The following is a 19759-nucleotide window of genomic DNA, read 5'->3' on the forward strand; positions in this document are numbered from 1 at the left end:
GACATCGAGATTTCCAACCTCTCTGGACGTACACTCACAGTCCAAACGGAAATCTGAGGCTGGTGTTGACTGAATGATTGGGGCATGGCAGCACATTTTAAACTAGCCGCTGCCGATGATGTAATCGCTCCCGAATTGTTTAATTGGATACTGTTCAACTCATACTCCCGCAGGTGCGGAGGCAAATTCCTACTCCTCTGAGGCCTGCTAACATTGTCTGGCTGTCGGTGGACAGCTGGCTCTCTTGCCTCCGCACTTGCTGGAGTGCAGTTTTCTGTATCTCGGCATTGTCCACTGGAAGGCTGGCTCTCTGGGTTGTCAAAAGCTTCCTTAGGAGTTGTCCCACCGCCACCTTCGGAGTTGTCCTTCCTATTTGCTTTTTCTGCATTTTCAGCTTCTAAGACGGGCTCTGCCTGAGTTTTTCCATTGTTTTTCCTTACTCCACGCATGTTAGGCCTTCTACTAGGCTCAAGCAAGACTGGGGCTTTTCCATGATAATTGCTGCAGGGTTCGTAAGCTCTCAACCGGTGTTCAGACTGTACAGAACGCTGTCCCCGGCGTTCGATTGTGTACGTGTGATTTGGAAAGCTTTGGATTACCCGGTAAGGCCCAACTCTCTTGGCCGACAACTTGGAGTTCTCCCCCTTCCGTCGGCGTCTGCGGGTCATCCAGACCAGGTCGCCAGCCTTAAACAGTGGTGGTTCAGTGGTGTCTTCCGCCACGATTTCTAACTGCCTGTGCCTGAGAAGCTCATGGGCTTGTAAGAGCCGATCTTGGATTGCAATAGCGTACTCATTCGTACTCTGAAAAGATTCCACTGAACTCCCATGTTGGAGTTGGTCAGGGAGGCGCAACTCCCAACCGAGCATCATGTAATTTGGAGTTTCTTTGGTGGCTGAATGGGGAATCCCCCTCAGTGTTCTCATTAAATGTGGTAACACGAGATCCCACTCCTCCTGTCCTCTTCCAGTAAGGAGGGCTCGCAGGGAGTCTCCGAGTATCCTGTTATTTCGTTCGACTATACCGTTACCTTCAGGCCGGTATGGAGTCGTCCTTGACTTCTCGACTCCCCAAAGTCGACACAGCTCCTGGAATAGGTCGGATTCGAACTGGGCCCCCTGATCAGTATGGATTATTTCTGGCAATCCGAAATAACTGAAAACCCTTTCCTCCAGCGTACTGGCCACGGTAGGCGCGGTGGCATCTGGGATTGCGATAGCGTCCGACCACCTAGTGAAGTGGTCGGTCATCACAAGAGCCCAGATGTTTCCTCGGGTGGTTAAGGGTAGGGGGCCGACCAGGTCTACAGCCAATCTCTGCCACGGTCGACCAGCATAGAGCCTCTGTCTATTGAAGGTTGTTGCACCAGTGCCATGTTTGGCCTGTTGGCATACTTCACAGGACATTTCCGTCCGACGTACGTCACTGGTCATTCCTGGCCAATACCAGTCCAACTGGACCCTTTTTAGTGTCCGATCTACGCCACTGTGGGCTTGTCTATGTGTCTCCCAGATTAGGTCTTGCCGCACAGGTAAAGGGCAGACGGCGACTGCTTTGCTTCTACCATTTCCTGGGATTGTCGCTGTCAAGACCCCGTCGGGATCGATCCGTAGCTGTGAAAACATGTTAGCTAGCCTCTTCAACTCTGGGTCGCCTAGTTGTAAAACTTGGGCATCTATGGGTCTACCAGCCAACACTGCCTGGTAAATTTTCCCGATTGCTGTCTCTGCTCTCTTTTGTAGCGCAACAATTTCGTCAGCTTTCGTCTGTGCGGAGGGCCGTTTTTCCATAATAGGGGGGGGGCTAGCCTAAGCCTTGGTCGACCTTCTTGTTTACACTAAGGTTGCCCTCCTGGATTGGCCTGGGGCCGGCCTCCTTGTCCCTCCGAGGCCCGCTGTTGGGTCCGACCTGGTCAATCTCCACATCTGCCGGGACGCCCACTGCTTGGTTCCTCCATCTCTGGGGTTGTTGGGGCAGAAGTGGCCACTCAATCTCATCCAGATTTCCCGTGGGAACTCGACTTGATGGAATCATCCCCTCCTGTAATTCCTTACAGATCTCCGAGCGGGGAGGCCCACCATCTCGTCTATCTATTGAGGCACATTGCTTGCAGTCTTCACACTGTTGCCTACTCAGGCCATCAGCATTTCCATGCTTCTCTCCCTTTCGGTGCACAATCTTGTATCTGTGTTCCGACAAGCTTTCCAACCACCGGGTTATCTGACAGGAAGGTTCCTTCCTCCGGTGCAGCCAGACTAGGGAAGCATGGTCGGTCCTGATGACAAACTCTCGACCGTACAAATAGGGCCGGAAATGTTTCACGGCTAACACCACCGCCAGGAGTTCTCGCCTCGTGACACAGTAGTTCCTCTTCGCAGGGGAGAGCGTCTTGCTGTGATAGGCGATAACTCGCTCCTGTCCTTGTTGGACCTGGGACAATACGGCCCCAGTTTCGACGTTGCTGGCATCTGTGTCAAGGGTGTACTCTAAGGTCAGATCTAGGTAGCCTAGTACAGGGGCATGCGTCAAGAGCCACTTGAGGTGACTGAAAGCTTCTTGTTCAGGTTGACCCCACTTCCAGGTGGACCCTTCTGCCGTGAGTAGTGTCAAGGGCTTGGCAACCGAAGCGTAGTCGGGCACATATCGGTGGTAGTAACCGGTAGTGTCGAGAAAAGCCCTCAGCTGAGTCACATCGGTTGGCTCCGACCACCTGTGGATCGCTTCCACTTTTTCCGGATCCGTGGCTACCCCAGTTGAACTCACCACATGTCCGAGGTACTTCACTTTCGTCTGCATGAGGGTACATTTAGATGGTTTTAGTTTCAAGCCGGCTTGTCGAAGCCTGTCTAGTACTTCTGACAGCCTAGACAGGTGACTCTGGAGGTCGGCTGACATGACTATGATGTCGTCCAGATACAGCAAGAGCGTCTTCCAGTGGAGCCCTTGCAGCACTCGCTCCATAAGCCTCTGGAACGTGGCAGGGGCCGACGTCAGCCCGAAAGGCAGCACTTTCCATCTCCAAAGCCCACTTCTCGAGATGAAGGCTGATTTCTCCTGCGCTCCCGGCGACAAGGGTACCTGCCAATAGCCGCTCATCAAATCGAGAGTGCTGAACAACTTGCTGCCTGACAGAGCATCCAGACTGTCATCGATTCGAGGAAGTGGATATGCGTCCTGTTTAGTGACCGCATTCAACTTCCGATAGTCAATGCACAGTCTCCAGGTTTCATCCTTTTTCCTGACCAGGACCACAGGAGAGCTTCAAGCTCCATATGCCTGCTCTATCATTCCTTGTTTGGCCAGCTCGGAGACCTGCCGATCTATTTCCGCTTCCTTCTCACGGCCAACCCTGTATGGGGTCTGCCGAATGGGTTGAGCATCCGTTATCGTGGGTATCTCATGTTGGACCAAGGTAGTCCGACCCACAATTCCATCCCCTTTACTGAAGACATCGGCATACTGATCAAGGAGCCTAACTACCTGTTGTCTGTCGTAATCACCCCTACAGTGCACTATAGCTTGGCTATACAGCTCTTTCACGTGAGGAGCCACCTTTGGGTCAGGCCGGGTATCCTGGCTTGGTCTCGCTTCCCTTGGCCCTCCCCTCTGTCCAGGGCTGGCCAATTTCAGTTTCATCGACTCCTGTGTAGCTGCCAATCACAGTTCCTGACGCTACCTGTACAGGGGAATCTGTCGGGTTCAAACAACGCAGGGCCACTCTTCCCTTCTCATCAGGTAGGTGGAGGCTGGCAGCCACCATGTACCGATCTCCTGATCCCTCTACCATTCCTAAGGGTTGGGAGGTGTGGGTCGTGAGGCGGCATGTAACCACCATCTCCGACCGAGGTTGAAGTGTCATGGTACGGACAACCTGCACCTTGCTCACCAAGGATCGTCCGTCCCGATCTGTGCAGATCAGCTTCTGACCATTCACTACCAACGTGGATTCTTGGAAATTCATCTCACAGCATTGGTCTGTCAAGAATGGCATCCCGATGATGGCATCTTCTTTTAGGGGGCATACAAGAAGTGATACAGTCACTTGTACACTTCTGACTCGGATGGGTACGGTCAACATGCCATGAAAGTTTAGGCGAGACCCGTCAGCCATCGTACCATAGTCTGTTCTCTCTACCAACTGAGCCTTCAACCCCGCGGGAAGCCGGTCAAAGACATGACGGCTGAGTAGGTTGGAGGTGCATCCACTGTCTATCAGGAAATGAGCAGGTCGGCCCATAATCTTCCCAGGTAAGAAATAGCTACTACTGTACGGTTTCCAAAGGGTGTCCGCAGCCACTCTCTCAGGACCGACCTGCTAAGTCGTCCGACCGGTGTGCTGCCACCTCTTACGCCGTCTCCTTGTCTGGGGCTTTTCTGTAACCACTGGGTTTGGGATTTGGATTTCCTCTGTTTGCTGCTCAGTTAGTGAGTCAAAGGAGTTTTGTAGTAGGACTGAGGTCGACCCATGGGGGGTCTGAGGTCGACCTGTCCGACGTGGGGTTTGCCAAGGTGGCTTTCTCTGGTTTGAGGGTCCACAGTCAGTATGTCCCCCTACTGCTGTGGACGATGTCCGTTTCCCTGCTGCTGGTTTCTTGCTGGCTGGGTAGCTGCCATCCGAGGACACTGTCGTCTGACATGTCCAACTATTCCACATTCCCAACAGCTGGTCGCCCTTCTGATCTGCTGCGGCTCTGGAGTAGTCCGACCTTGGCTTCTGGGTCGGCTACCATTGACCGCCAGTCCCGTCGTCAAGGTGGTCAGCTCCTTTAGGGCTACAAGGATATCTTCCAACGTAGCCGATTTTGTAGCTTGTGGGAGGTCGACCTGGGCTGCCTTGGGGTCATCCTCTTCCTCCCCTTCTATAGCCATGATGGTTGACCTTTGGGTCAACCGAGGATTAAATGGCTGAATTTGCAGAAAGTCATTTCCAGCCTGCACTGCCTCTCCCAAAGTCCGTGCTCCCACCGCTAACAGATGCCTCTGTAGATAGGTGTTGCCCAATGTCAAGGAGAAAGCATCTAATGCCATATTTGCACGATGGTGCTCAGGGAGATCAGCATAAGCTATATTGGCTAGTCTTTCTATTTCCACAGCATGATCTTGCAAGCTAACCTTGACTTCCTTCTTGAGGTTTAATCGACTCCTGGCCTTTCTAACTGTCAGACCAAATTTAGTTCTCAGGGCTGCAAAGATGGCATCCGTAGTTTCTCCCCTGCTACAGCTTTTAGCACCGTCCTTCAGCACCTCTCTGAGGTGCAGACGTGCTGACCCTGCAGACCATTGATTAGCTTCAGCTACTTCCTGAAACTGACTGATGAACAGTTCAACATCATCACTGCCATCAAACTTAGGGGGCTTGAAGTCCCTCTCTGGTCGAGATTGCCGTAAAGCCTCAGTTATGGCGTCAGCCATCCGCCCATACTGATCAGCTTGATGGAGGTCAGCCTCAGCTGCCTTTCTCCTAGTTGACCGCCTTCCAGGCATGGTCAGACGATCCCACTGCTGCCACCAGTGTACTGGTTTTTGTCTTGGTCTACCAGTGTACCTAATGGCGACCTGATCAGGTCGGCTTACATTAAGCTTGCCGTGCCTATAACTGTATGTGATTATAGAAGACCACGTCAACCCTAAGGTCCGTTGTCTGATTAGCTTAGATCGACCTCTCTGGTCGAGCTTAGGTCGACCCAGTCAGGGCACCTTTAGCTGCTGACCCCCGTAGTCAACCAGCTGACCGATGATGCCTATACTGGTCGACTATCCGGCATTAATTCTTGCTGACCGCTCAAGCGAGAAATGAAGAGAGAGTGTGTGTGTGTGTATAATTGTATTGACTAGATTACAAAACAACTCCCTCCACTGCGGCTATGCCTTCCTTTATATAGGTTGCAGCTCGCCCATATAAGGGCATAATGACTATATATGGTAATAATGACCATATACGGGTTAATGGCGCGGGGTTGACTAATCATGTAAGTAAGCATGCACTTGAAATGAGCTGTATAATACGAGGAGTAACAAATCTGCCACACAGGATATATGACTTCATGTGACTGGATCATCTCAGGTTGGTTTGTACAGATCAGGTCAAGCGTATTACCATGTATGTGTGTGGGTTGAGTGATGAGCTGGTGAAGATTGTGCTGAGCTAGTAAGTCTGTGAATTCTCTGCTCATAACACGGTCTTGTGACTGTGGCTTTATAGTGATATTTAGCCAATCAATACCAGGAAGGTTCATATCGCCAGTTAATATAATGTGGTCATTAGGAAATCTTTGTGAGAGGTCTTCTATTATGTTATTTTACATAGAAGATAGTCTTCACAGGATTGTAGTTTTCATATGTAAGACTACTTTGGAAATCTTACATTAGTAAAATTAAACTTTGCAGCCAAAGTAGAATTTTTATTTTTAAAATAAAATTTCGGCTCGAATTTACAAAGGTAAAAAATAAAGTCCAAGTTGCAGTTAAAAAAACAATATTTTATGTATACATGTACTTTAACGAACTAAAGCCAAACTATACGCGTAATTAGTAGTTTGGAAAATCATGCAAAATATAAGTAAGGTCAGCGAGTCGTTTTGAAAGCAGGAGCCAACAAATCAAGCTTGTTAAGAAATCTGGTCAAAACAAACTACGTAGTTTGTCACCCTCACTCTATTAATAAACATTTACAATTAATTTTTTTCTGTAAATGATTTCAATAAACAGCTATAATTCGTTTTAAATTCAATAAATGAAGCAGGAAATACAATATACAAATGATAGCACGGTAGACATTCTAAATGTCGTTTGTAACCAATTGAATTTTATTTGCTAAATACTGACTGCATTTGCGGGGCGTTACGTTAAACTAAACTTTTAATGAAATCGCTATGTTGCAAGTCGCCAATCACGCTCCATAACAGGTATTCTTGGTGACTGTTGCTATGTATTACAAACATCGATTTCCTGTGTAATAGCGTAGTTGAACAAAATTAGGTTTCAGCATCTGTAGTGTACTCTAACGAACGGTCACTTAAGAAACAAAAAAAGGTAAGTTCGTAGCTGTCATAAGATAATATATATGTATGCATATACAATTTGCTTAGAAAATATTTTTCTGTTAAACTCGTCTGTGCGTCTATCAGCAACTATGATCTGACTAGGAATTACTTAGTAGAAGCAAACCTTTAGCAACTACTTTTGACTCTTAATTACTGTAAGTAATATTTTGTAGAAAAACTAGATTACTATTATCAAAAACTTAGCATGTCACTTTTAATCATTCATCAATGAAAGAGAGAAAGTTGTTTAGTTGTTTAAACTTTGTTTTGATGTTTTAAGTTAGATGTGGGGAATAATATTGGTTTCTTTTCTACAACTCTCATCCCATTAAATAATTTCATTAAAACTCTTTTGACATTAACACAAACTGAGTTGTTTTTTAGAAATGGCAAGTGTACTTAAAGCCCCTCAACGCTTTTCGCATCCTGAGTGGACCCACTCAAACAAAACCAAATTTAAGAATGCGGAAAAGGAAAGGGCAGCGTCTGAGCGGCTGGTAGAGGAGTCTAAGCGCTTAGTAAATGAAACACAAGATCGTGCTGACAAGTCACAGGCTGATGTCAACATGAAGCTAGGTAAGAAAAAAGTAAACAAACTTTCAAAAGGATACGAACAAGCTTTGCAAAAACTTTTCATCATTATGTAATATAGCGCGAGTGAGAACCATTAGGCATAGTTTTGCTTGTTTAGAACAACGACTGGATGACATTAAGTACTGGAAAGCAGAACTAGAAAAGAAACTCGATGATCTCAAAGTTGAACTTGACGCATTACTAGCTTTCAAAAACCGAGTTGCTCAAGCCCTGGAATCGACAGCTGATCCTCTACACATAGCCCAGCAATGCCTAGCTAATAGGTAACTTTTGATAATTAAGTCTTGAAGCTTGTTATTTTTGCATAGATATATGTAGATATGTATTAGAAATCATAATTTTAGCATAACATTCATAACTGCTGAGTTGAAACAAATAACGCTTTTGCAGAGAGAAGAGAATCAAGATCGATCTGGTCCATGATGATGTTCAGAAAAACTTAATCAAAGAAATTGAAACAATTCAAGGAGTGCAGCAAATGCTTCAAAAAACCCTTGATCAGGCAACTGAGCAAGTCAGGTGAGTTATTCAGCCAAACCACCCTACTTCTAGGAAATGTATACGTATGTTCATTGTGCACTGTTTTTACCAAATCCAATATCTCTGATCTAGTGAAGTCAAGTCATTAGCTTGGCTTTTGTAGGCTGAACAGAAAAGCTATTTACAACTTGGAAAAGGATTTGAAGGATAAGTTTTCAGCGGAAGGTCTCGATGACAAGTGCTCTCAGATGAAAAACCACATGCAGTCGCTTCACTTGAACCCAAATGCAGCAAAGGTAGAAGCCAAGTAAGTGTGATCCTTTGCCTAAATTGATATAAAGCATTACACCATTACTGAAGAATGTAAGAAAGCGCACTGTATTGCTATAATAATTGGCAATCAATACTATTGATTGTGGTTTTTCATTTATAGAATAAGTTTATTTGTTATATCACAATACTCCTGCATATATAGCGATCTTTTAGTTCTGTGACACCTGAAGAATGGGAGGACTACTCCAACGTCAACATAAACAAAGCTGAACAGGAACGAATGAGCAGCAAGCAGCTGCGTTCTATAACTGATGGCATTCTTCAACAGGCGGCCAATGACATGAATAAACAGAAAGCAGAAACTGATCTATGCTTTGACAAACGCATCAGAGAAACCAAAGAAACCAAGGCTAAGCTAGAGGAGCATTTGTCTAGGGTAAGTATTGCGGTATGCATAAGCTTGTTTATGCATAAATGAAATTAAAATAGATACCGAAAGCACAAAATAAATCTTATATACAGGTGATCAAGCAGATTCAAGACATTGAGGAGAACATTGCCAGATTAGAGAAAGCAATAGATGATAAGGAGCCTAATATGAAAGTGGCACACACAAGGCTGGACACCAGAAAGGATCGACCTAATGTTGAGCTCTGCAGAGACCCAGTTCAATATCGTCTCATCGCGGAGGTAAGGTTACACCCATTAACTGTGCAAAATTATTAATCACTGGCACTTATCAAACTCAAAGCTTTCATCCACAAAACTTAGCTCCATGTAGTTCACTCCCAGTGCAATTTTGAACAGCTGTGCATTTAACGGTTTACATCTACAGGTAAATGAGCTGAATGAATCCGTAGCTAGGCTAAAGGAAAGGCTAGTAGATGCAGAAACCTCTCTCAAAGGACTGATCAGAAACCAGCTAGACTTGGAGGAGGACATAGAAACTAAAGCTACTACACTCTTTGTGGACGAAGTGGAGTGCATGGGAATGAGGAAGAGTATCCACATTCAGGCCTACTAAATAGAAGAGGCCTTCTAGATGGCCAGGTCTCATCGATCCACGACGCTAGTGTAAATAGTTTATACAAGAACACGCCAATCAAGGTTGCAGATGTAACAGCACGGACTGTCGATACTTTTTGTTCACCCAACAAGAGGTAAAGATTTTTGCGACTCACACTGTGATACAATATCGTATGTAAAACTCACACTGTGATACTGTATCATATGAATAACATACACTGTGATACGATATCATATGGATAACTCACACTGTGATACTAAATCGTATGGATAACATACACTGTGATACGATGCTATATGGATAACTGGTTTTAATATTTTTATTGTCATTCACAAGCATCCATTTCTGTTAGAATCCATAGATTGCCTTCATTGTAAGACATGCTCATATCATAATATAATATATTATTCAAATACTAGATTGCCAATCTTGCTATGAAAATTTAACCATTGGAAAGATTCTATGGGAGCTAAAGTCAAACTTTACTGAGCGCGGAACATTCTTCTGCAGACTGTCCACCAGAATTTTAGCCACAACCATATTGTTCTTGGCGATGCTGAGCAGCACACCAGCCTCGGAGTTGCCTTTCATCGTGTCCATTTCAAGGATATTTCGGGCAGTTTCAAAGTTTCTATATGACTGACCGAAGAAGTCGATGATTACGGCTGGTTCTGCTGTTTCTTTTTGGCCGACAGCACCGAGGTAGGACTCGTACAGCACAAGCTGGGGGAAGTTTATCGCTGCAAATGGGCTGAAGCGGTGCGTATAACGAACCTGAAGAAAAACGCATACTTCAATTATGTTATAATTCTCATTCATAGTGAAGCATTTAATATTATATCCTGGGGCTAACAATGAGGCTAGCTGGCAACCCAAGAGGTTAGCGATCAACCGCCTCATGATGCGAGAGACAAAACTAACCAGATAATAAACTGGTGTACAGTGTGATCAAGCATCAACTACAGCAATACAATGTACAGTTCACCAACAAATATAAACCATTTTACCCATTTTTTCCTACAAGCCCTATTTTTAGATAATATTGCATTGTTAATGACAATTGTTAACATGGCAAAAAAACTCAAGCTGACTGCATAGCCTTGGTCAAAAACTTTAAGAATGAAGGTAAAATTTTATCAACATCCGCGCATGATCTTTTGTAAAAAATATGATAGGCTGAACAGTCGTATGATGCATAGTGAGACAGCGTGTTCAACTACAATACCTTGGTGAACTTTCCTGCAAACGACAACCCGATACATTTGATGCAATGGCTTAGAAGTTATATAAAAATCAGATGTTATAAACAATAGTACAAAAATACTGAAATGTACACATTAAAAACACATTGTATCTCTAGCGTATCATGCAGGTACCCATTCACTGACCTTTTCATTGTCATACGTGTAATCCCCAGTTGTAGGAAGCATTTTGCCTGACTTTAGGGATAGCAATAACTTGTAGAGACCGCTGGCAATGTGCTGCTTGCACCGGGCACTCAACAGCTCTTCTTGGTGAACTCCAGCCGTCTTACTCGTCTTCTTCTGCTTGTTCTTCTTCTTTGCTCCGCCTCCAGCTAGCAAAGTGTCAACAGTGTGTTAGGGGCTAGTAGCAAACACCGCTAACTAGTTTACTGTTAGTAAACACTGTTAACTAGTTTACTGTTGGAGTAAAAACAGAGTACAAAGTCTGTCAAACCCAGAAATGGCTTTAATCTAAACGCAGAACATGACGATACATGTGAGTTTGCACACAAAAAGGGCAACCTACCAATAACTCTTGGTCTAATTATGTCTAATTTTATCTGAAAATAATATGAATTTCCAAAATTGAAAGAGCTCTGTGTTTAACTATAAACTTGGCAACCAAATATTATAAAGTGGGCATCAACAATAAAACCTGTATTCTGCAAACAAAATCGAACTGACTTAAGAATCAATAAGCGTGTCTTTGCCTGACATGGTCCTGAAACGCTGCCAAGTTCACATAAAGCAGCTTTTCAAATGAGTATGCCATTGGCAGGCTAACGCTCTATTGTTTATACGAGATAATTTCCCCAACACCTAGCACTGGTTAACCAAACTCACATTTGTGCACTTATCAATACATCTCCAAAGTAAAAGTTGTGGGCTAGATTAAAATGGATGATGGTATGATAGTTACCATTTTCAAGTCCAGCCTCACAACAATCACTATGTTTCCATGGTGCGCAGTACTGCGAAGCAGTCCCCTCCGAAGTCGAGGGGATTGTACGTTTCCATGCTGCGCAGTGGTTTTCAGCAAATACCGCAAATTAGCCAGAGAAGAGAAATTGTATAAATCGAATCGCCTGATGGAGAAATAGAATCGATCACGGATACCGAACGTCATAAACGGTCTTTTTATGATTCTGTCGTCATTATACTTTTATTTACAATACACATTCACAAGGTTTTACAAACCTTGTGATACTATTCAACACTTTTTACATAGTAATATATTTTTAATAAGTATTTTTAAGTAATATATTATTTAAACGTTAATTTAGGACTTGCCACCTATTTTTTGAAGTGTTGGCATCGATAACAAAGTCCAGGAAAGTAATCACCTCATCATCCTCGTGAATGCAGACCATAATTAAATTTAGGTGAAAGAAGATCAGAAGAATAGTAAAAAAACAAGATTAGCAGGACAACCTTTGTACTAGTTTATGGCCCTCGAAGAATCCGTCTCCACGGCATGAGAGCTATGCGCAGCCACTGCGCAGTCGCTGTTTCCTTGCTGCGAATTTGCACTGGCTTCGCACTGATCAGTGCGCAGTGATTTCAGTGCGAAGACGCCGTTTCCATGATTCGGAGATAGCGCAACTCCGAAGCACTGCGCATCATGGAAACATAGTGATTATGCCCTGAACTAATGTAAGCAAAACACCTGTCGATCCGTACAGCTTTGTGATATTTGATATATGATACCAGTACAAAGATGCATAACTCCATATTACATGATACCAGTACAAGGATGCATAACTCTACATTACATGATACCAGTACAAGGATGCATAACTCCATATATTGTCATTATAATGTGAACAAACTAAGATCACATTTCAAAACATTTGACAACTCTTTGAATAGTCAAACGTTAGACTGATCAATTCATCAGCTGTCTGTTGATGTGCTAAATGTTTCTACCCCCCTGCATGCACGTGGATAGAGTGCAAGGGCGCGTAGTTCAGATTAATATCATAATTTCATTATTCCAACAATGTAACAAATATTTACATGTATACTAAAAATCGCACTTCATCATTGTGAGTGTGGGTGCTAGTATGCATAAACGCCACACGTTTACACATTTTTTTGGCTGATTTCATCCAAACTTCACATGTCTATGCACTGTGCCTTCTACCAGATCGCTAAAAATAGTTCATTTAAAACTTCGCCTGGTTCATGAGAACTCGCCTCTTAAACACTCACCCGCGGGATCCGACTGCTAATGAAACAAATCCGGAACATGGATGGACTTACTGCTAGATAATCTACTACTGTTTTAAACAATTTAGCTAACTTTTCATCGGTAAGACAATAAAATTATCCGACATCTTACAATCTCGTTCCCGAAATTAAACTGCTGCCAGTTTCACTAGCCAAATATCAACTTTAAACAAAAACCTTTTAATAAGTATGTGTATGCAGAACATGGTGCTGAATGATGAACAGAAGCTCTTGCAGTAAACTTGTTGACAACAATAAATCCATAGCAGCAATACCTTTAGACTCGAGGAAGGACGGCTCGGTAAGAGATTTCTCAGCTCTGAAGAGGGAAGAAGTATTCCATAGTAGGACTACCTCTGACATGTACCAGAAGAAGTAGCAGTATTCTCTGACATCAAACAGTTGCAGCTCCATGCCCAGCGTCAGGTATTTGAGCATTGTCTTGGTGGTTAAAAACAGAACCCAGGTGCCTAGGGAGCAAATAATAGTATTATAATACGCAAAATAAATGCATTGCCTTGCACGAACAAATATATTGTAGTACAACAGGGTCTTAGAACTGCTGTACTACAACACAGGAAGCTTGTAGAAAAACACGCTACAACATCACACAGCGTCTAGAGAAATGAGTACAAAATGGAAAGATACTCGAGGAGGAGTAAACCGAGTGGTTAACTATGCATTCCATTATAATTAGCACCTGAGCAGAATGCACCGCTCTAAACCAATTTTACGCAGAAAAACACCGCAGGACATTGTGGGTCCAAGAGAGAACCTGTCTACAACTCCATTGCTGACCAACCGAGAGCACCGCTGTTAAAGCCCTTCTGTCAACAAGAGGTACTTCAATAGAAATTGAGCCCCTACCTTTGTTTGCAGGTCTGGTGCTGTAAGCCACTAGGTGAAAACGATTGCTATTATCACAATTGATCTAAGAACTATGATAGTAGCCATCCTAGTCACCTAAAGCTTAAAGCACCAAACCTGCACACGAAGGTTGGGTTCAAGTCCCGTTAAAGCACCTCTTATTAACCTTAAATTGCTCTCTCGGTCAGCAATGAAGTTAGAGGCCATCTCCGAGGCACTTGAACTGATCACTGATTACCCAGGTAGCTGTTCTTACACAGGTGTATTCTCTCGGAGAACGCTCATAGACCTGGAGCTCTTCGACATAAAGTCAGCTCCAGAGATAAAAGCGGTTGACCAATGGAAGAACCAATGTCATGGCAGTGTGCTAACTGAATATCTTCAGCACTGTTTGCAATGATAAATACTTTGACGAAACTATATTAATAAGCACCATGTGACTTGAAGGATTCTTAGTTACCTAAGGAAACATTAATTAAATAACAAACACCTGACTTATAGTGTCACTACTAACAATAGACTTAGCATATTACCAGCATGTGGTTAAAAATTCTAGTCAAACCGCAAGGTTACATACACTCCATTGGTATTGCGGATATTTGAAAAAGATAATACCGTTGTTTTCTTTTTCACATGTTCAACGTGTATACTAAATAAGCCAGACAATTGTAATGATACCGATAGACGATGCTTGATGACCGACTGCTCTCTCTCCAAGTTTTTCTCTAATCACGCCATCCACCACAGAATCGACTCTTTCCGCATCCGACTGAAGTAGCCCTAGTTCCTCTAGCAATACGGCAAGTCTTTCCCTCTGACGCGCACGAGTGTTGCACTTGGCAACAAACAAATTGTCAAGAACATGCGCAGAACTGCCGAGAAATGCATTGAGCACCAACTGCACCGGTTCAACAACCATCAGAGTAGATTTGTAAGCGGGGTTAAAAGAGGGTGGGGCATTGAACGCCCGCAACTCCTCAACAATGAGATCTGTAAGCTTATATTTGTTGAAGACTTTGCCTGAGCCTGTAGGCATGTAGTGGTAAAGCAGGAGAGATCTAATGAGAATGCTAAGTTGATCATAGCTGAGGTTATCAAAGAAGTCCATAGTCTCGAGGAGACCCATCTTCTTAGGCATGCTGTTGATTGTCTGAAGATGAGTGCATGTGCTAGAGAGCAGCTCAAGAGTACCAACTATTGTCATGAGCTGTACAGTTCGTGGGAAGCTCGGAGGGAGTAACCGAGAAGTGGCTGAAATATCGAACATGGGCAAAGACAGTGGATCTACTGATGGCTTTCCTTCGACCTCCTTAGCAACAATATCTATAGCTTCCTGCAGTTTGTCAAGTCCCTTCTTCACTGTCTCCTCTGTCACAGGATTTCCTGTGACACAATATAGCACAAACAGTGAGCCCATGATTCAATGATCTACAGATTTCTATGTACGCTTTCATGTTACCTAAAAACCAGACTTAATGTTGAACGTGAGTTCAGTAGGAATGCATGAGAGATATTAAACAAAAAAGGGCCATTAGATAAACTATGACAAGAGAGAAGTCTAAATTATTAGCAGAATGTAAATAAAATAACATCTATATCTTAGTATGGGCCATTGATATCATATGAACATTAATTATGCACAAAACTCTGGAGGCCATTGATCCAGAATATTTGGTAAAATAATTTTTTCTTTCTATTTAGATGAATACAACAATATGATTCGTAGTAGTACCGCTACTAGCAGGCTGTATTACACACACGTATATGATTATATACAATAGTGTGTAAAATACACTGGACCCCTTCGTTAGAAAACTAAACTTCTCATTTACAACATCGTTACTAAGTGAATTTGCCAATAGCCATAAATTATATATTAAATTAATCCTTATTTTGTCCTCATTTCAAATATGCAAACTAAACACCTGTAAAATTATTTCTGAATGATTGTGTAGGCTGAATTCTGAACGTTTTTTTTACTAGTTCAAGATAACAATCAGAACAGATATGATCATACATATCATCATAGACCACATACATTTTTATTTGCTTAAATTTTAAGTCATAGGCTATGTGTGTATTTTTACTATTTATTTATTTTAATTGGCACAGAGTACGTCAGCAATCGGCACAAAGTAGGTCAGAAGTTGGCAAAGAGTGCGTCAGCAGTTGGTACCGAGTAGATCAGCAGTCGTACCTACCAGAGTATTTCAGTGCGAGAATAGCAGAGATGAATTGTTTAATGATGCGAAGTCGTGCGATTAGACCGTTAAGATTGATAAGCTCTTCATTAATAGCTGTTCCACTTTTATCTTCCACCTTCTCTTGCAGCTTTGATTTCATGCTGCGAACTCTTTTAGACAACTCATCTTCTGCCTCTTTTAGCATGCCTAAAATCATGAACTCACTCAGTCTATATTATGACATTTACAATATCGCAATGCATCAGAGAAATATACCCAACTACATGCATAAAGTTTTAGCCTCTTCATATTATGGGGTTAACATAAACAAATTCCCACAGGTTTTGCAATAATTTGTTTTTTACTTAAAAAGAGGACAACTCTTAATATTCTGCATCTCGCAATGAACAGTTGAAAATTATTTGCCATAGCTAATGCTGGTTAACACTATATCGTAGTATGTTGACATTAATCCCACGGTACATCAGTAATCGTTTATGAGAACATTGCTCCCACTATCACAAACCCATCAGCGAATTGTTTGCAACATAGTGTCTTGAAACAATTCAATCGCTAAAGCGACAAAAAAACTAGTCCCACAGCAACCATTATGAAAGAAATATAACGTTAGCAATCCGCCCGCAACATCCAAGCATCATCGCCAAAGTAGTGTACATTGCACAGACTGTCGTGGATGCTAGGCAATCAAAAAAGCTTGACAGCTGCAATGTTTCCCAACATATCCACGTTGCATTGGCGATGTCATCGGTTAACCGCACATAGTAGATGAGTAATCATCGAGAGAACAACTCCGACATACAGCGATCATGCAAACCAGCCTTTAGCAAAAATTAATTACACCTAAAAAATACTCTAATGTTTTTGATCTTGCTCACTAACCACTTACTTGAATTATTATATTATATATTATACATATTATATAATATGTTATATATATTAAACCACCATGAATACATCTTTCCAACATTGGGCTACTTTAGCCCTTCCATCACAAATACATGAAAGTGTTGGTTAGACAAACATTACAGCAACAAAACTTATAAATACTAATAAAGATGGCTTGCCATTAGCCATCTATAACAGCTTATTCCCTTACCCATAATTCTGAGTTCTGTGACAGTGTCAGCCAGTTGAAAGCCGTGAGTGGATGGCTGAAAGTGCTCGTCCTCATAAACACCGGTAGATGTAATACAGTCCTTGCATATGGCAACTAATTTTAGCATGCCTAAAGACAGAGCCTTTAGTATCCTGTCTTCTATAAGCACCGGATTATGGAGATAAATGTTAGCAAATACTGTCTGAGCCATTGAACCGCCTTCCAACCAAGATGCAATGCAGCAAAGCGTACCATCCACAATACTTGTTATCTCCAAAATAGAAAAGCCACTAAGCTTCAAATCAGAAATGGCTTTGCTAGGTTGACTCGTTGGTAGCCCAATAATTCCTGAGTCCATCTTTGGATCCATCATTTCGAAGGCTGACATACCTTCAAACAGGCCAAAGTTCGCATCATGCACGAGCTCACCAACATCCAGGCCACGGCAAGCTTCTTTAAACTGCTGCGTTATATCTATCCATCCATCATTTGGTGGTTCCGCAGGTAGGGATTCCATCCTCAGTCTTGGCTATTGCGTTGAATCTAGCAATAAATTCAAATTACAAAATGCACAGACGCAATAACATTAACAACTATTAACGTAGAATGATATACATGAAAGAAATTGCAGAAATGTAACAGCAAAACAGATTCTTGTTATAAAGGTCGTTAATTTCGCAGTTACAAGCAACTATCAAATTTTTATTAGTTACAGAATGATAAATTGGGAAACTGTTACAAAATGGTAGCTTAGCTTTATATTTACAAACACATAATTATGGGTTTTTTATATTGTTTGTTTAGAAACAGCAATCACCAAATATACGTTAACTTGTCTTGTATGACTCGTGCAATTAAATAAATAATGCCGATCCTAATGTATAACAGAATTTAACAAACAGACCATTCTCTGAGCGTCACGCGCATCCTTGACATAGTACTGGCTTGATTGACTTCATTGACTCGATGAATAGCTCAATTTTTTTCTGTCGTAGATGTTGATAGAAATAACAACTCCTTTCAACTGAATCTTAGCAACAATCTTTCAACTTAGCTTAGCAAGGAGTTGCCTTCACTGCACTTTAGGCAATGGGCCGAGGCAGTTTATCTTGCATTTTCGTTGGCACCCTTTTTCAGTAGCAATTTCTGCAGTAATTTAAACTAATTTTGGTATGGAGAATTCAAAACTGAAAAGTTGCCGCAGCTGCCATTCCCACTTCTATGAGAATTTTAATAAAAGTGATATTTTAAGATTTATCTCCCCCGTAAATAAGATTCCTTCCATAGAAGCATCAGATTTGCAACTTTTATCATAACTATTCGGCAGTGATTTAGAATGTCAGTAGTAAAGTCAAAATTCAGCTTCTATCTATTTTCGAACATTCCATGTCCTACAATTGTTACACGCACATGTAAACTATATACATGTATATATGTATATGTACATGTGTATATAATTGTATGGTTTAATAGCTTAATTTTACAAAAAAATTTAAAACACTATAATTATGTTTTATAACCTGACACTGATGAATCATAGAAAATAATAAGAACGCTGCAAGCAGTGTGAACATGGTGATGATTATTAGTAGTATTATTAGTAGCTAATATCAACAGTCTGACAAAAGGAGCTGGAATATTTCAAAATGTCGCATATTCTAACTATTTGTTCAATATGTTGAGTTCTTAGTCATTATCCTCACCATCGGCATCCTCTGCTACTCTCGCTTCAGTTTTGTCTTAGTGCACGCATGTGCAAAGCTCTGTGTGAAGTAGCTTTGCCATGATACTGGCACATCAGTTCCCTCGGCACCTGGATCTTTGACACTCCCATAAAACTGCTTGTAGAATATTAGGTGTGGCAATGATTCTGGTATGACACTATACTGCATACTCATCGTTTTTCTTACCCAGTATCTGCTGAAGTAAAGAAGGAAATGGTACATTGACAAGTTATGTTGTTGCCTCTTTCTATATACATGTAGGTAGCTGCTACATAATTGACCCAATGTACATGTTTTTTCAGCGATTGAAGGGAGGGACTGACTGGCCTAGACCTAGACACAAAAAGCCTGTCTCTTAGTCAGTTGAAGTCTGTGCCATTTTTCTGGGTGCTATCTTCTTGGTCATAGAGTCTGCATGTGTAAGTTTAACAGAGAAAATAAAGTTGCCCCAAAACTTAAATGATTTTCAGTGTCGACTTCTGTTTTGATGAGTTTTTTATGACTCTTTTTCCCTTTGCCTGCATAGGATGAAACTGCATCACAGCTAGAGAAATCGTGCAAACCTATGAGGTTTTCACATTGGAAGTTGATCTCCGAGCTTAGTAACATTACTAGCTCTATTCTTGCAAAAGTTTGTGATCACAAAATCCACACAAGCAGCCTTGTACTTCTTAGTATGAGCAATAAGCACATCAAGAATGGTATCAGCATTCAGCAAGTTGACGGAATGTTAAAGGGATGGGACTGGCAGGCAGGGCTTGGATAAGCGCCATGCCATCCACAAGGATGGCCCATCTCCTCAATAGCTTGGAGTGACTGCATTTATGGTAGTTTGATCATGTCTGCTATAGATATGAACTAGTCCTCTGAGAAGGTTTCTAACTCAGTTGCCATCTGGGAATCTGGGCTGTAATATCCACAAACTGCAATTAGAGGCACAGCTCTCTGCTTGTCCCTCTATATAAAATGTTCCAAGAT

The 19759-nt window shown here is 42.3% G+C and overlaps 2 protein-coding genes across 2 annotated transcripts; one reads left to right on the forward strand and one right to left on the reverse strand.

Moving 5' to 3' along the window:
* Nucleotides 1-7429: 7429 nt before the first annotated feature.
* LOC137385832 (tektin-1-like) lies at nucleotides 7430-9499 on the forward strand. Its single transcript, XM_068072405.1, has 7 exons — nucleotides 7430-7619; nucleotides 7735-7900; nucleotides 8028-8156; nucleotides 8281-8424; nucleotides 8604-8826; nucleotides 8913-9080; nucleotides 9226-9499. Exons 1-7 carry the CDS (start codon nucleotides 7430-7432, stop codon nucleotides 9412-9414), a joined length of 1209 nt encoding a protein of 402 aa, XP_067928506.1. The 3' UTR covers nucleotides 9415-9499.
* Nucleotides 9500-9549: 50 nt separating this feature from the next.
* On the reverse strand, nucleotides 9550-17595 carry LOC137385831 (N-alpha-acetyltransferase 35, NatC auxiliary subunit-like). The gene is made up of 6 exons (XM_068072404.1): nucleotides 17058-17595; nucleotides 15959-16147; nucleotides 14436-15140; nucleotides 13166-13360; nucleotides 10806-10993; nucleotides 9550-10191 (listed from the first exon to the last, which is right to left on the reverse strand). Exons 1-6 carry the CDS (start codon nucleotides 17572-17574, stop codon nucleotides 9850-9852), a joined length of 2136 nt encoding a protein of 711 aa, XP_067928505.1. The 5' UTR covers nucleotides 17575-17595; the 3' UTR covers nucleotides 9550-9849.
* Between the last annotated feature and the right edge of the window lie 2164 nt (nucleotides 17596-19759).

Source organism: Watersipora subatra, chromosome 1 (genome assembly GCF_963576615.1).
Source record: "Watersipora subatra chromosome 1, tzWatSuba1.1, whole genome shotgun sequence".
NCBI lineage: Eukaryota > Metazoa > Bryozoa > Gymnolaemata > Cheilostomatida > Watersiporidae > Watersipora > Watersipora subatra.

Bases quoted from the DNA above. Each gene is read 5' to 3' on its own strand.
- LOC137385832 (XM_068072405.1), top strand. From the start codon at position 7,430: ATGGCAAGTGTACTTAAAGCCCCTCAACGCTTTTCGCATCCTGAGTGG. The intron at 8,425-8,603 runs GTAAGTGTGATC...GCGATCTTTTAG, and splicing joins GCAGCAAAGGTAGAAGCCAA to TTCTGTGACACCTGAAGAAT. The intron at 9,081-9,225 runs GTAAGGTTACAC...TTACATCTACAG, and splicing joins AATATCGTCTCATCGCGGAG to GTAAATGAGCTGAATGAATC.
- LOC137385831 (XM_068072404.1), bottom strand. From the start codon at position 17,574: ATGGAATCCCTACCTGCGGAACCACCAAATGATGGATGGATAGATATA. The intron at 10,994-13,165 runs GTATTGCTGCTA...ACACTTTGCTAG, and splicing joins GTCCTTCCTCGAGTCTAAAG to CTGGAGGCGGAGCAAAGAAG. The intron at 10,192-10,805 runs GTCAGTGAATGG...GTTTTTCTTCAG, and splicing joins ACACGTATGACAATGAAAAG to GTTCGTTATACGCACCGCTT.